The sequence below is a fragment of the Falco rusticolus genome, chromosome Z, assembly GCF_015220075.1.
Source record: "Falco rusticolus isolate bFalRus1 chromosome Z, bFalRus1.pri, whole genome shotgun sequence".
Lineage (NCBI taxonomy): Eukaryota > Metazoa > Chordata > Aves > Falconiformes > Falconidae > Falco > Falco rusticolus.
The window spans coordinates 59,718,671-59,734,314 of NC_051210.1; the positions used below are offsets into that span (position 1 = coordinate 59,718,671).

A 15,644-nucleotide genomic window follows, 5' to 3' on the forward strand; every position below is an offset into this window, starting at 1 on the left:
AAATTAATTAATTATTAATAGCTCAGTTGCAGGGTTTCTTCATTTTTGTGAGCTAGGCAACACACACACTAGACCATTCCTCCAACAGTAGACAGAAGTCCTCCCAACCTCCTTCTGTTACTGGAGATACCTTGTGAAAATGTTACAGGATGAGCTGTATTATGCTGTGTTTAAAACCATGCAATGGTTTACTATGTATTCCCAAGATACCTTAAAGAATTTTGAGAAATTGTTGCAATCCGGCAAGTCAGAGACATGAAATAAAATTACACAAACACAAGGTAAGATTTTCCTTTCAAATTACTGATTTCCTAGCAATAACTTTTATTTTGAAGGATAGCCTACTTGAGCTAGAACCCAGCAGCTCAGACAGAAGTGCAGGAGCGTGGGAAGCAGCAGGAATTGTATACCCCGTATACCTCCTCTAGAGACCACCAGGCTCTTGCCTGTGGAGCACACAAGGCCAAAGAACAGTACAGCTATGACTTTCACAACATCAAACAAGTCTTCGTTGAGATAAGTCAAGGCCTATGTCTAAGTTGCTGTATCAACCAGTTCTTTGCCTACACTGACAGCAACAACATACCTTTGAGTTTCTTCTCTGTGCATACCTCAAGAAAGAATAATCTTTTCTCAACAGAGTAATTGAATTTATCAGAGTTCCTCTGGTGTACCCATTAGAACATCACAGTCCATTACTGTACTGTGCAATGTGAAGGCAGTTACTGCCTTTTATGTTACAGAGAAACATTTTTTAAAAGTCTGCCTTTATCAGTCTCCGTTCTAGATGGGGTTTTCAAAACCCAACTGGATAAAGCTTGGAGCAGCCTGGTCTGACCTTACAGCTGACCTTCTTAGAGCAGGGGCTTGGATTAGAGCCCCTGAGCTTCCTCACAGCAAGGACTTATGTTATGATCAGGTTAAATACCATTCAAACCCAACAATTAAAGAAAAAAAAAAGAGTAGTAATACACACCTCCAAGCCTACTTGGTAAGGAATCTATGCATAACCTTACAAAGAACATCTAAATACTAGGATTTGAGTATAAATTCAAATTACAAAACACCACAGAAGTTATCAAATCAAAACTTTTCCTTAAAACCAACTTAACAGTTCAGCATGACCCACGAAGTACCTTCACTATAACATAACTAAAATATTTAAGCTTGTAGAAGTGAGCAACTTTAATACACAAAGTGAAAAATGTACTGAACAGATTTCTGCATACAACTTTTAATGAAAACTCAGTGAAGGAACATGATCTAGTAGCAAGGTTTTTGTTTTTTCTTTGTAGTACAGCATTGGATGTACATGCAGCATTATTAAATGGTAAGCTATCTAGACAATAACATATCTAGGATACAAACACCATCTGAAATAACTCAATTTTCACTAAGGCAATGAGTCAAAATTCCCTATTAAAAACTTGTTTGGATACAAAAATAAGTATTTTAACGAACAAGTAACACATACACATATATTTGCTGATAGATAATAGAAATTCCAAGTTAATGTATTACAAGAAAAAATGATGTAACACGTTCAAATCAAGGTTGTCAGAAAACTGAAGACTTTCAAGATTTGTCCCAGAAGAATCCTCTTACATTTTGTCTCTGAAAGTGTTTTTATCAGCTTCATAAGGTGCCAAAAATGGAATAAAGCTTGTTACAGACAAATGTATTCTCTTCAAGGGGGAAAGAGCAAGTTCACCAAAGTTATCAAAAAGCCCCAAGCAGCAGTTGCAGTTTGCCAGACACACTACTCAGCTTTAATATTTGAATTACATTCTAAGGCTGAACAAGCTTAGTATAGTATTTCTTTGGGCTCACTCAGATGACTAGAAATTCTATACTACGCACCATCAGGATTAAAACTTTTATTTAGAAGCCAGAAGTAGTTAAAAATTTTTAGCAACTTTTTTTCTCTCCAAACCTCATTTTATGATCAAATTCAGTTGCGGGGGTGTGTGTGTGTGTGTGTGTGTGTGTGTGTGAAGTAAATCACAGCTTGAAGAATTTGGAGAATACTTTTTTAAATAAGGAAGATGTCTGAGGAAACGAAGATTCACTTAAGAATGAAAATACGTATTTTTTTTAGTCTTAATTGTTTTAAATACTAGATTTGATTAACTAGTTTCTGCTAGAAAAAAGCCTTCTTAGACTAGCTATCATTCAGAGAAGAACTGATAAATGTCTCAGTCAAGATTCTGAAAAATCCTAATGCCAGGCTTAGGCTACATTTTACTTTCATTTGTTCTGGCACCATCTAGTCATGTGAGCAGTGTTCAGTCTATAGTATATTATAGGATGTGGGAGTTTCCAGTAATATTACTTCATAATTCAACATTAAGCATCATAGTTTAAAAAAAGGCAAGATATTTAACTACAAGGGTTTATCTTCCGTGCAAGGCTTTTAAATGTTTAATATCCTTATCTCTCAAGCAGTTGACTGGAGTTATGCTTGTGAACAGCATTAGGACTTCCCAGATGAGGATAAATTAAAGCAACTGGACTTCTGCTCTGTTATGCTCATTGGATATGAATGGGATTTTAGACATATACTGGAAAATGTTCATTTCAATACTTACAATTATTTACTGAAATAATAAAAAATATGAGCTCTAATAACACAATGCTGGTGACCTAAGTAATGCTGGTTTTTGGCTTTTGTATATGAGCGATCAGAAAATAACTATTAATACTGACATAGGCTACACTTACACTGCTGAAATAACAGGCCTCAACTACTTACACTAAGACATAAAAAGGCACAGAGGGGAACACTTGCAGAAGAGGGCATATCTGGCCAGTGAGGACGTGTTATAACAAAATCAACTTGAACATTTTTCAAGTGTGCAGATTAAAAATGATGAGTAGTAAGATGTAGACTAAAGCATGACCTCCACAGCTGTGATTACTGACCTTGTTAACTCCTGTCAGACTCCTCCCGTTCATACAAAGGCATTAAAACCCCTTACCTATATCACTGTTTTGACAGAAGCCCCCCTGAAAACTTTACCCTGCCCTCAGCCGCAGAGACATCTGCACTCGGCTGGGCTTGCTGACTCTCCTGGCAGCCACACAGCTACCACCTCACCAGCCACCCTCACCGTGCAGTGTCATGGCACCTCATCCTGCCCATGAAGCTCCCCATGGCTGCCTGGGCCCCCCAAGTCCTACATGTACCTTCCCTGTGCTCCAGCCTACACCGAGGACCACTCCTTCTGGTTCTTCACAGGGTAAGTATGCACTGCCGATGCCAGAGCAGAATATAGCTTTCCTATTTATGGAAGAAATTAACTTGCTATGGTAGTATTATTTCAGTAAAGCATAGCCAGCCTCAGTGACTCTGATGTCCCCTACAGCTGAACTCATTGATGGAAGACCACAATGCCTTTTCCTCTGAAAAGCACCTAGCAATTGATCAACAGGTCCTGCAGTAAAGGCAAATACATAAAAAGCATTGCCATGCACAAGACAACACTCAAATGCCCTTCCAGCATTACCCTCCTCACCCAGGAGCACTGGCTTTCAGCCTCTGCTGAAACACAGGGTGCAGGAGGAAGAAGCTTGGTGGTCGGCAGGAGGATCAACAGGATGCACAAGGAGAGGGCTCACTCCTCTCCATCACACATGAAATGCCACCAACACACAGCATCATCAGAAGGGCGGGGAACAAGCAGCACAAGCCCTTTCTGTACCCATGACACATGAAAAGCCCAGGAGTCTTCAATGATTGGGGTGCAAGGTTTTATTATTTTTTTTTCTTTTAAATCAGGGCAAGCAGACTGCCTGCAGAGACGACCCTTTTAGCCATCACAAGCAGCTAGGTACATCTACCTAGTTGCCAAAGTAGTATTATGAAATGCCTCTACAAAAACATGCCCATTTAACCAGGACAAACACAATCCTGAAGGCTTCCCTTTCCCTCTCTTTCATGCACGTTTCATGCATCTTTATTTATTTATAATAAATATATGATCTTTATTTAATTATAATAAAAGCGTTGTCAACTAGTTCAAAATTCAATTTATTTTAAAGAGTTTTAAAAATTTGCATTTTCTTCGGTCATAGCTCACTAACAAACCCGAAGATACCCTCAGCAAGACAAAATTCTGGTCTTTTGAGAATCATCATGAGAAGTGACCCTCAAAATGCAGAGTTATTTTCAGAAAACTGATTCTAACTAGTCGTATTTAATAGGACAAAAAACTAAAACCCAGGCACTCACACAGCATACATAAAGTAGACAGAGAAACGCAAAGCACAGGAGAGTTTTGTGACCTCTAATCCACACCATCAAAAATTAGAACTGGAGAGTTTCTAAACATATCTTCAGTCACGCCCCATGCAGAGCAAAGCTTAGTTACTATACTGGTGTACAAAGAAAACACATTTACATATGCAGAACAAGAGGGGAGATATTGCAGCTATCATTTAGTAAAAAAAACAAACAACACTACTCATGTGTGGACTTTATCACAACTCCTTTTCACAAAAATCTTGATAGAGAATTCCAACACACAGTTTAAATGAACTCATTACAGAACACTGACAGATGTGCAACATTTATAAAACTGCTTCAACATGCATATAGCACTCTTACAAAGCACCATTTCTTCTACAATATGTAATAGATGCACTGGTGACAGTTGCAGTATAAAAATAAACACAAACACTCTGTTAAAAAATTAGTGCAAAAGTATAATTTTTTTCTCATTTGAAAATGTGTATCATTTTTCTCAGATACGTTTAATAGTATTATTCTCTTACACAACGCAAGAGGTCCTGCACAATTCCAATTCCCTCTCTGCTTATTCTGAATTGCATGACGCATCTGAAGCCCTAGTATTCCCCAACCTTTGATCAAGAGCTCTTAAACTCCATTTAAACTGAATTAGACAATATTCTAAAAAACATATCTAGTATTTCTATTTCTGTTCCAAGTTTATTAAGTGTTTCAGTTACTCTCCATGGTCTCAATACATTATTGTTTTATTGAGAGTGACTCATTTACAATCATTTCTAATAAGCAAGATATATCTATCTTAACTCATTATTCGTATCATTAAATAAAACCCCTAGCTTTCTTAAAGAACAGAGCACAGCAATACTAGTGCAAAGAATTATAATTCAGTCTGAAGCAGAACTACATTTCCCTCGTATTTTGAAAAAAAGTTGAAAAACGTTTTCAACTGTCAGAGAACTGTTCAGTTAAAGGCTGCTTTAAACTTCTTAATCCAGAAGTGTTGTAAGAGTCCCTTTTCTTCCAACAACTCATCAGTGAAAGGCTGACATCCAGTCTTACCAGTCATTTAAAGAATGTGTGCAAAAATAATTTAATTGGAATACTCTATGAAGCAGTTAATTTTAAAAAGATCTCAGACATTGAAATAATGCTTCCTGTTAAAGGGACACCTACACTAACCAGTATTGAAAGGCTCACATTAAGCTGATTAAACTATAAAATAATGGTCCCCAAACCTTATTCCAAGAGATTTTTTCACACACATTTTTTTCTTAAAACAAAAATTTTATCGCAAATCTGAAAGCCAGTCCAGTTTTTGGGGGGCATTTGAGTTTGGGGTTTTTTTCACACAATATGGGAGGAGGTCCCTTTAACGAGGAAGGAGACAGGTATCACTTAATCAGGATGTGGGAATGGAATCTGTACCTATGGGTAAATGGCAATGCATTCTGGGTTGGTTCAGCCCTTGGTTCTGAGTTCTGCGTCACTTCCGGCATCGCTCTCTCGTCATCTGTCCCGTTAATACTTTCCGGCGTTAAAGGAGACTGAATATCCCCTCCAGCTGATTCCTTAAGTAAAACAAACAACACATTAAAATTACAAACCGACATGTTCAGGAAGGCTATACGCGGTAATTTTAGGTAGCATTAATGTGAGGCTCAGACTCCCAGCATCTCTCATGATCATATTTCATTATGTGAATTTAATTTAGAAGTGTATTACCAGAAGATTCACATCATCTTGTACAAAACACAATTGACCTATAAATTATTTGGAAGTATCCAGCCTCCTGCTTATTACAGACCTCCCTCTCACCTGCCCTCATCCTGCCACACAATGGGTGACTATTGACACCCAGGATACTTGTCTCTTACTTTATACCCTAACATGGTGAAACAAACAATTTTGATAGATGATTCAAAATCGAGCTTTCATATTGTTTATTAACCAAAGTGAACAGTGGAAGGGCCATTGGTGGTACGATCAGTTACATACGAGCCACCTGTAACCAACACTTGTTCAGCTGAGTTCTTGCAAAACTTCCATAGGCATGTTAGCCTGGCCTAGCTCTTGATGATTATGGTATTACTTGGGAAGGAGAACACTCCAGATACCTTCAGGCAGCTTCAGCTACTGCTGTGTAACTGGACACCCAAAAAACTGAAAGGCTGCCTCCCAGCTGAAGGCACTGGTGTGGTTTTAATCACCCTTCATCTTGCCAACATGTACATTTGTGTTTTGGCCAACAAACACCATTTGCTAATCTCTAGTCACTGAAAAGTACTTCTTTTTTATACAAATAAAGTACACCCTTGTAGCCCACATCCTAAGTTAGAATGTATGTGGTTTAATTTTAGTATTTTCTTTCCTATTATGTTCTTTTTCAAGTAATGATTTTTGCAGGAGATAAGTGAGTCATATAAGCTAAATAGCTCATCTCAATCTTCAAATGTCTTTGTAGGCTTTTAGTAACCAAGTAGTAACATTTAACTCTAAGATAGAAGAGTTTCATGAATAAAGTTCAATGGATGTCATGGAGAAGTGTCTATACAGCAGAGGACTGGCTGAATTACAGTATTTCCAGAAGGTAAGTATCTCCTATGGCCACACAGCCTTCTACCACCTGCATGGCGAACAAATAAAACTGCTGGTTAATGTTATTCAACTGAAGCACAAGCACAGTTTCTGGAAGGCCAGTCACTCCTCTTCCCAGCTCTTTGACATTCTGCATAGGAAGCTGAAGAACTGCAACCTCAGAAGTAACTGCAAAGTATCTGAAAATAGTCATGATCTTACCAGATCAGGGTTTAATTTTGAGCCTCCACTTGTAGCATTCAACTAGTTTAGAAGGATAATGCTTTTTGAAAGCAAATACTGAATCTGATCCTCCATCTATAGGAAAGTTGTCCTTGACTCTGAGATTTCACTAGATGGAAAAATCAGTTCTTTTAAAGAAAGTAAGATCTCAATGTCACCATCATCTTCCACACCTTTCTGATGTCCCTTAACCACAAATGTTCAACGCATTCAAAACTGCACTTTAAACTACATTAAGCATTTTCAGCAAAACAATTGTCACAATTTTGCTTTTATTCTGCCACATTTCTCACATAGAGAGAGAGACGTATCTCACTCTACAATGTGAATTAGTGGGTAATACAACAGTTCAATACTGACTTCAAGTTCTAGTATATTTAGCGTTCATAAAATTATACAACGCACACGGACCAGTCTCTCCATTCTGGACCTTCTTATTAAATTCCTACTGATTAAAAAGCAATAAATAATTAGCTTACACTGATTTAATTCCAGAGATATAAACTGTTATTTATAATATAAATTTAAGGGGGTTTATTATGTGAATACTTTTTTGTACTCACATTATTATGTGAATACTATTATGTGAAATTGTTACCTACTTTCAGGAAGAATCTTGCTATTTTATACTCAAAACTAGTCTCTTCAGTGTTAATACTTTAAAAAGCAAAATTAAATCTAGATTTTTACAGAACAGTTTTACTGAACTGAAATTGAACCAAAATTGTGTGAAAGGAGAGCAGAATTGGCAAGGTAATCAGACAAATTAATTATTTTTCACAAATTACATGGTTTTGTCTGTTTTCCTCTGCTAGGATAGACATTTGATAAACAGATTGCACTGACATGAAATGAAAGCCTTTAGGGACCTAAGAGTTGCTCTTATTTCCTCCTATTCCCAAACTAAACTGGATATTCTAAAAAATACTTGCCACACCCTACAAAACCTGGATGGCTTGTATCTTTAAGCTAAAATTCCTGCAACATTATTCTTAAGACACATAAAGCCACAACCTATTTACTGAAATGTTTTAAGTGTGAATGCATAAAAATTATTTCAGCAGAAGAAAAGCAAATGTGCAAGTTCCATCTAGGCTTCTCTTTCAGTAAAGTACTTTAGATTTCTAATGTGAATGAAATTAAAATGATAAAAATTAATGCAAACATCACACACTGTGTAACAGCTAATGGTTCACTGTAAATTCATGAGGGGCTGATCCTGTATGTAGAAGCAGCATCAGACTGTAGTATGTATTTCTTCCACCAGTAATACAGGTTAATTAGTGCTCTCACATACTCACAACTATCTCAGCCTGATAAATAATTTATTTGCAGCCAACTATAATGAAGCTGGCTATGAATAAAGCACCGAAGACAACAGAAAAAGCCACTTAACACTGAACACATTTTTTACAAATGTTTATAAAAAATATGTTCCCATTTTCTATTAAATAGAGTAGAAGCATTCTAGAAACATTTTTTTGAGCTGTCCATATGTAATGATGTTTTTATTCCGTACCATTATAGCTACACACATCCACTCTATACTTTACAGTTGAGGAAGAAAATGTGGTTTGCTTATAAAGCTTTTCACTCTTCCCTTCTATTTGGGAGAGCAGGTTAACTTAGTTCTAACGTTCAACTGTATAGACACTGTATGGAAACAGGGCTTAAACTGAAAATGACAAGTCCCTGCAAATCAATGGTATATTTTAAAGCTAATATTGCCACTTATGGCAGCTACAAATAGGTATTTCATGCATTTGAGAAGTAAGGATTAACATCTCTCCTGTGGTATAAACCACTATTATATCACATACAGGTTTTTTGAGGGTATCGAACTTTTAAGTCACTTGCCAGCCTTGGACTTCCACAGGGACTGAGCATTTTTCTACATGACAGGTAAATGTGAGAGCCTGATTCAGGTACATTTTGCTATTTAAGAGTTTGTCAGAGATCTACGCCGTCTAAAGGAGCTCTGTCCATACTAACAGGTATGCAGGACTCCAGTGATGCCAAGCAGTATAAAAATGACAGTGTCTACAGTATATACACTAAACATAACAGTGGAGAATTCACCAAAAGACACCTTAAATTTCAAAATCTTACAAACAAAATGCACACAGTCACAAAAATCTTTAAAGTAGAAGAAGCAGACTTCACAGCACAGATCAAGCCACTTTTTAATGGTGATTAAATATGGAAGAGAAGAAAAGGAAGAGTAGGTGGTTCTAAAATCATGAACAAACAATATGAATTCCAGCTTGTTTTCTTATTAAGTATTATACTATTTTCTCATTAAGTACTCTGTACACTTCCTTGGCATTGCTGTTCTTCATAGTGCTTCTCTGTTCAGTACTGACTGGCAATGGTGTAAGTCTGCCAGCTACTGATTCAGATACCATAACACATGTGAAACTTGTTCCAGTATAGAAATTCATATAACACCCCAGAAAGTTACTTATTCCACAAGGTTTGTAAGCCAACAGGTGATAAACCATGACCATTTTTCCAAAATCAACCCATTCCTTGCACGAAAAACCGTTGTGATTCCGAAACTTTTCAGTCAACAGCTATTCCTAAAGGCCTGCATAGGAGGGGCTCGGAATCACAGGCAAGACTATCTCGAGTAAATTACTCACCAAACAATTTCAGAAATTGCAGGTCTTAATCTGAAATGACCAGGATTGAAAGAAGTATCTGAGGACAGATTCTTGCTTACAGAAAAAGAACTGAGGTTCAGACGCCAGTTGGTTGGAGGACTGATGTGGTGAGCCTGCAAACTGCACAAACTGTTGTTTGGTTCTGTACTTGAGCCTGATTAAGGTTAGTTTAAAAAAGAAAAGAAAAAGGGGGGTGGGGGCAGGGGCAGACAGGATGACACAGTTTTCAGGCTATTGTTTTCATGCAGCTCAGTGAATTTCAGGCTATTGTTTTCATGCAGCTCAGTGAACTCCAGATTGAAGTGCTGCTCTTTCAGTGCACAGGAAAGCTTGTAACTGAAAATGGACCATTGAGTGGCCTGTCACTGTAAGCTCCATGAGTCTATGACAAGCAAAATATTCCCTGTATTAAAAGATGGGTCTGGGAAATAAGAGGTGGCACAGCAGGGGAGCCAGTATTTTAGTTTTATATAAACAAGGCAAGAGCGCTACAAATCTTTATAACCTAAGGCTGAGTTAAAGGGACATCAGGTGCTGTACCTATGTCCATAGGTGGTCTTAGAAGTAACAAAATTGACACTTTTTTTTTCTAGATTGAAGCCTCCAGACATGCCAGATATAGGTAAAGTGTGTACTATTATATAAATCCATCTTAATATAGATGGGCTGGAAGTACAAGTTCTCTGGCACAGAAACAATGCTTTTCTCTTCATTTCAAGAAAGCACTGTGTGCTCAGTGGGACTTAACACAACAAAGCAGCATCCCTCTTTGTGATTTGTTGGTCCAGGCCACTGTCTTTCTCGGTACTAGTTCTTTTTACAGTCAAGGTAAACGCTGTTTTATATATTATTTGATTTTCAGGGAAATTAAAGCAAAGCCTGCTGGTAAATAGGAGAACAGATAGTATTAAAGAAACAGTAAGAAGGCAGAGTTCAAAATTAGCAGCAGCATAGATTAAGGGAAAAGGAACTCCTCCTATTAAGTAACTGCAAATTGGGCTACGGATTATTTTCTTGTTCTACTGTTTCTTGTTTCACTGTTTCACATACACAAAAACACCAAAGAATACGTGCCAACAGATGAAACAGTGTATCCAATAAATATTCAACAGGGAACTACAATTCCTGGCCACTGAGGCACTATTCTGGTGGAAATACCTAGCCAAATAGTACCAACACTTCCCTAATGCTCGTAACACCTTAGAGAAGCAGCGTAACTTCAGTGGACTTAAGGTAAGACTCTCCTTAAGTTTTACCATGGCTAGCTCTGGTAAGTACTTCAACTACAAACACATATTCTATTTCTGAGATATTTCTGTTACTATCTCGTTTTCTATTTCTTCTCCAGTTCCACAAGTTTTTGCAGGACATTTAGAATTGAAACACACATACCAGTAGTATCTGCAGCGTTGCATCAAACAATAGTGTTTGTGCAGTGTTCTGTTACACTGGTTGTAGAGATGTATTAAATAACAATTCAATCTGTAGGGACATACTGAATGCAGAAAAAAGCACGTGTACTTTTCCTTTTTTAGAATTGTGTAGCAGAAAGGGTGGGCAATTTACTATATCTGGTAATTTAGTTAACTTGTAAATAATAAGGGCATTTTTTAAAGCAGTACCAAGAGAAATATAGCATTTTATTTAAGTCTGACATGTACATTTTCCAGTTTTGATATGAAATCTCTTCCTACCTATTATTAATTTAATGCAAAAGGATATCTGCAAGTCCAAGACAGCAGAGAAAGTGACACTTTCAGCTAGCTGGGTTACCATTATGGAGCTCACTACTCACACACTACCTCCCAAGCCTTTCCTGCCAAAGCTTCCTAAAAAAGCAAGGTTCCTTGAAAGTCTTGACTGGCCAAAAAAATACCACTGAAAATACTTCCTTCCTCTTTTACTGTCCCCCTCTGCAAAGGATCACTATGCAAAAGGGAAAGAAGGGGTACAAAATTGCTGAGAAAGGCAACACTTCATTTATTTGCCTTGCAGCCACTTTTTGGCAGATGATCAAAATGATGGCAAATGCTCCTTCACATGTCTCTAGGGTGCCACCTTCTCTCCCCACTACCCATATTCCCCTCAGTCATAAACTTCCCTGAATGAGCCCCAGCACCATGGAAGTGCTGCAGTTTGACATAAAGCCATTGCTTCTCATCTGCTCCAACCTACAAAGTTCCTGACTGAACTCCCTTCTCTCTGGGGAACTAATGAGAAGCATTAAGTATGTGACGACTATTATGCTGATGTGTCAGCACTTGCACTAACTGTACCTTTCAGAATAATACGTTAACTTATCAACCCAGCGAAAAGCCAACAGATGAAAAGTAAGGCCTGAATATGAAATTATTCCTAAGTGTGCAGTAATTAAATTGGAGCTCTCAACGTGCATTATAGAGTAGCTCAAGGTAACATTTCTGTAACTGCCTACAGTATAAAATGTTAGGTTCCAAGTATAAAAGGGAATTTCTGTAAAAAGAATAGTATTAATAGCTCATATAGTTTAAGAGAAAGCTTTAATACTGGGCAGCTGCTAGACAAAAGCATCTTGTCTCTGACTGAGTAGTTCAAATTTATGTCCAAACCAAATAATAAGTCATTCCATTTGACAATGTCAGATTTAACTTCTGAGTCTAGGCTTTTAATCAACATGTCAAAAAAAGTAGAGTAATTGTTCTGCCTATAATACTGAGTAACTAGAGGCTTGGCTGAAGCACTTCACTGTTTCTAAAGCCAAGTGTATATGAGGTTATAAAATACCTACTTCCATTATCTTTGTGTTTGTTTACGGAATTTATCTGAAATTTGGAGACAGTCAAGAAAAGTAATAAAAAAATACTCCCTTATTCTTTTCCTGTTACAGGACAGCAAGTGGTTTCCCGTTAATAGCAAAATCCAACCTAGCACTTGGGTAAAATGCCTACTGGGCATGAGGATGGTTCATTGTGTATATTCTTGTGTTTGCCACTGACTTCTCTTGGAAGGACACCAGATGTAGCTTTCTGGTGGCAATGAAACTACTTGCACAGCATGTTGCAAACTGCCTGCCATACTTGTTCCATCAAAGATCAGGAGCATGTTACAGTGCAAAGCACCCAAGAGAGGCACTGACTTAATGAATGAGGACTCTCCAGAAAAAAAGACTCAGCTGCATTAATCCTGTTCAACTCAGGAACCCCTGTTACAGTTTTAAAGCTGCTTCATCCTCCAGAAGTAATTACCTTTGTTGTCACTATTGCTTAAAACAAAACAAACAGCTATACACAGAGCCAGAAACACTGGGGTGTGTGGGGGGTGTGGCGCGCAGGAGCAGCAGGTCAGGAAAGCCTCATGCAATTTCTTTTTTGAAATCAAGTTTGAAGTACTACTTTTCAAGCAAATTAATTTTAGGCACTACTAATATAAATGAGACTACATTAAAGTTATCCTCCTGTTAGGCCTCTATTAACCCAGTTCATGTTTTGAAACACCTTTTATAAACTCTTCTTTTACATCACGGCTAACTGTAACAGAACTCCAGAATCAGCATGTGAACCTGTCACCTTCCTTCAATACATTACAAAAGTGAATACCACACAGTAGGGAATAAGTAAAAATAGTTTGCTGTTTTGATTTTTGTTGTAACAATTCTTCTGTAGAAGTCCTTTACAGTGCACTGCCTGAAGTTTCACAGATTAAAAGGAAAACACACAAAAGATGTTTATTACAGAATTACATAACTGCTCACCATCTTTACTCATTTTCAGGGGAAAGCTCAAAGAAAGGAATGGGGGTAAACAAAAGGCTAATTTTATTTTAAAGCAAGTCCTTTTGACACCTCTCTAATGTATACTAGATGTACTCTTAGACCTCTTGACACTTCTAGCTGACTGTTGAGGATTCCCAGTAACTGGGAAGTACCCCATTCATTTTTAATACAACGTGTAAGATACAATACAGTAGGTAGCACAGATATGAAGTACTAGGCTTGAATCAGGCAGTAAGACTCACTTGAGAGGGTGTACTTGTTAGCTCCATCTTTTCTTGAGATTTTTCCTTTGCTAGTCGTGCAGCTTCTTTGAATTCCTGAAATTTTTCAGCAAACTGAAGGTACATTTGTTAAAAAAAAAAAGGAAAAGAAAAAGAGAAACAGTAGGTATGAAGTAATACATTACATGCAGAACAGAACGCTATACTTAACATTTCACAAAGTCAAATTCTGTCAGTAGAATTCTTAAATTTTTCTCCTTATTAGACACTCATTTAAGAGAATTACACAGTGATATACCTTTCAGTACCTTTCAGACATAACGGACACATATGTCAGGAAAGTTCTGAATGATGCAACAAAGTTTGATCTATTGCTGATAATGTTAAACCCCCTTACCTCAGAGATGGCTAATAAGAGTGACAAGCTGCCTTAGACAACTGCTTTTAGATTCAGTTTTCACTCTCTTCCTAACAAAAAATTATCTGGTTCTGAAGCCTACTGTGGTCACTATTAGCCTAGAGCTTCCAGTGGGCTTCATTCTTTCATGATTGAAACAATACTGATTTCTTCCTAAATACTAACAGTATTTATAATTTCAATAGAGCTAATTAGGAAAGCAGCAGTGGGAATACTGAGTCAAGTTAATTTCTTATTGTTCATTGACATCAATCAAGTTGAAGAACAAATTGAACTACACACATAGAAGAACACTAAATTCAAGAATTGCACATTGAACTGTCACATGAAATATGAAGCTTAATTTCTATGCTACATGTACATCTTCCAGAAAATAGCTAAAGCAGCAATTTAGAAATACATGAATCCTTAAACCTGAGAGATTAAATCAATTTATTAAGAACAGGGTCTAGTTTCTCTGGTTATAGAAGAATTTGGCTTCTTAGATCACAGCTTGACACTACACCAATTGCTACAGCAGCCAAGCATTGTTTTTGTTTCCTACTGCTTCTATACAGAACATTATCTTATGATGATCAGCTTAAGACTGAAATGATTCTGCAGAAACACTGGAAGCTTCACCAACAGCTTCTGAATCTCTCCAGCAGGAGCATACAAAGAAATTTTGCACTGCATGTATTTAGAAGGGACGAAAGCTACCCTTTCTTTGTGTGACACAGTCTCAACTATTTTCAGTAAGAACTTCGCTTGCTATGCAAGATCAAAAAGACCTTATCGTTTTTAAACTTCTTCTCCTGGCAGGCTATTAAAATTTGAGGAAATACCATTGCTCTCTACTTGTATATTTCACCTATTGGGTTATTTAAAAGCATATGCTAAAGTCTAATCCAGCATCACAATGTGTCTCAGAACAGATGATAGCACGGGCAACGTATCAACAGAACTAGATGATACTTATTTAAGACCTGTATGTAGACTGCAAAATCTGATGGATAACCTATTATTTAAATCAGCTTTAAGACCAGAGAGGATTGGTAAATGGAAAACATATGCTGAGATTTATAACAAATGGGTGAACAAGGCAGTGAAAATTATCTGTATCACAGTGGTAGAAACTGTGACAAAATATATAGTAGACAGATAAATATATAACATTCTAAAAAAAAGCCAACAAGGCTAATGTAATGGAAACTTTAACATTTTTACTAGAATTTCTTGAGACAGTCAGGTGGTGCATCAAAGCAACATCTTGATAAAATTCCTGAAATAACAAAGATTTCATGGTATGAAAGGAAAGGTTCTCTAAAGTATCAATATTTTAAGGAAAAGATGAAAAATCAAGCAGGGAGACTGCAAGAGGGTCTTACAAGTAACTATGGTGGCACTTTTCCCATTTAGCATACTCTTAAGTTACATAGAATAAAGCAGGTCAACTAATTCAAAGGGGTAAGACAGAGAGCAAACCTGAAAATGAGTATTTCCTATACATCAGGACATTATCAAAAGCACAGACTTATATTCTGAA

General features: G+C 37.2%; 1 protein-coding gene across 1 annotated transcript in view; it reads right to left on the reverse strand.

Moving 5' to 3' along the window:
• The window catches only part of HOMER1 (homer scaffold protein 1), a 95,580-nt gene that overhangs the window by 42,111 nt on the left and 37,825 nt on the right, over nt 1-15,644 (reverse strand). Inside the window, exons 4-5 of the mRNA XM_037374426.1 lie at nt 13,723-13,815; nt 5,675-5,817 (exon numbers count right to left, since the gene is read on the reverse strand). Coding sequence (XP_037230323.1) covers nt 5,675-5,817; nt 13,723-13,815 — 236 coding nt within the window. The remainder of the gene's footprint in view (nt 1-5,674; nt 5,818-13,722; nt 13,816-15,644) is intronic.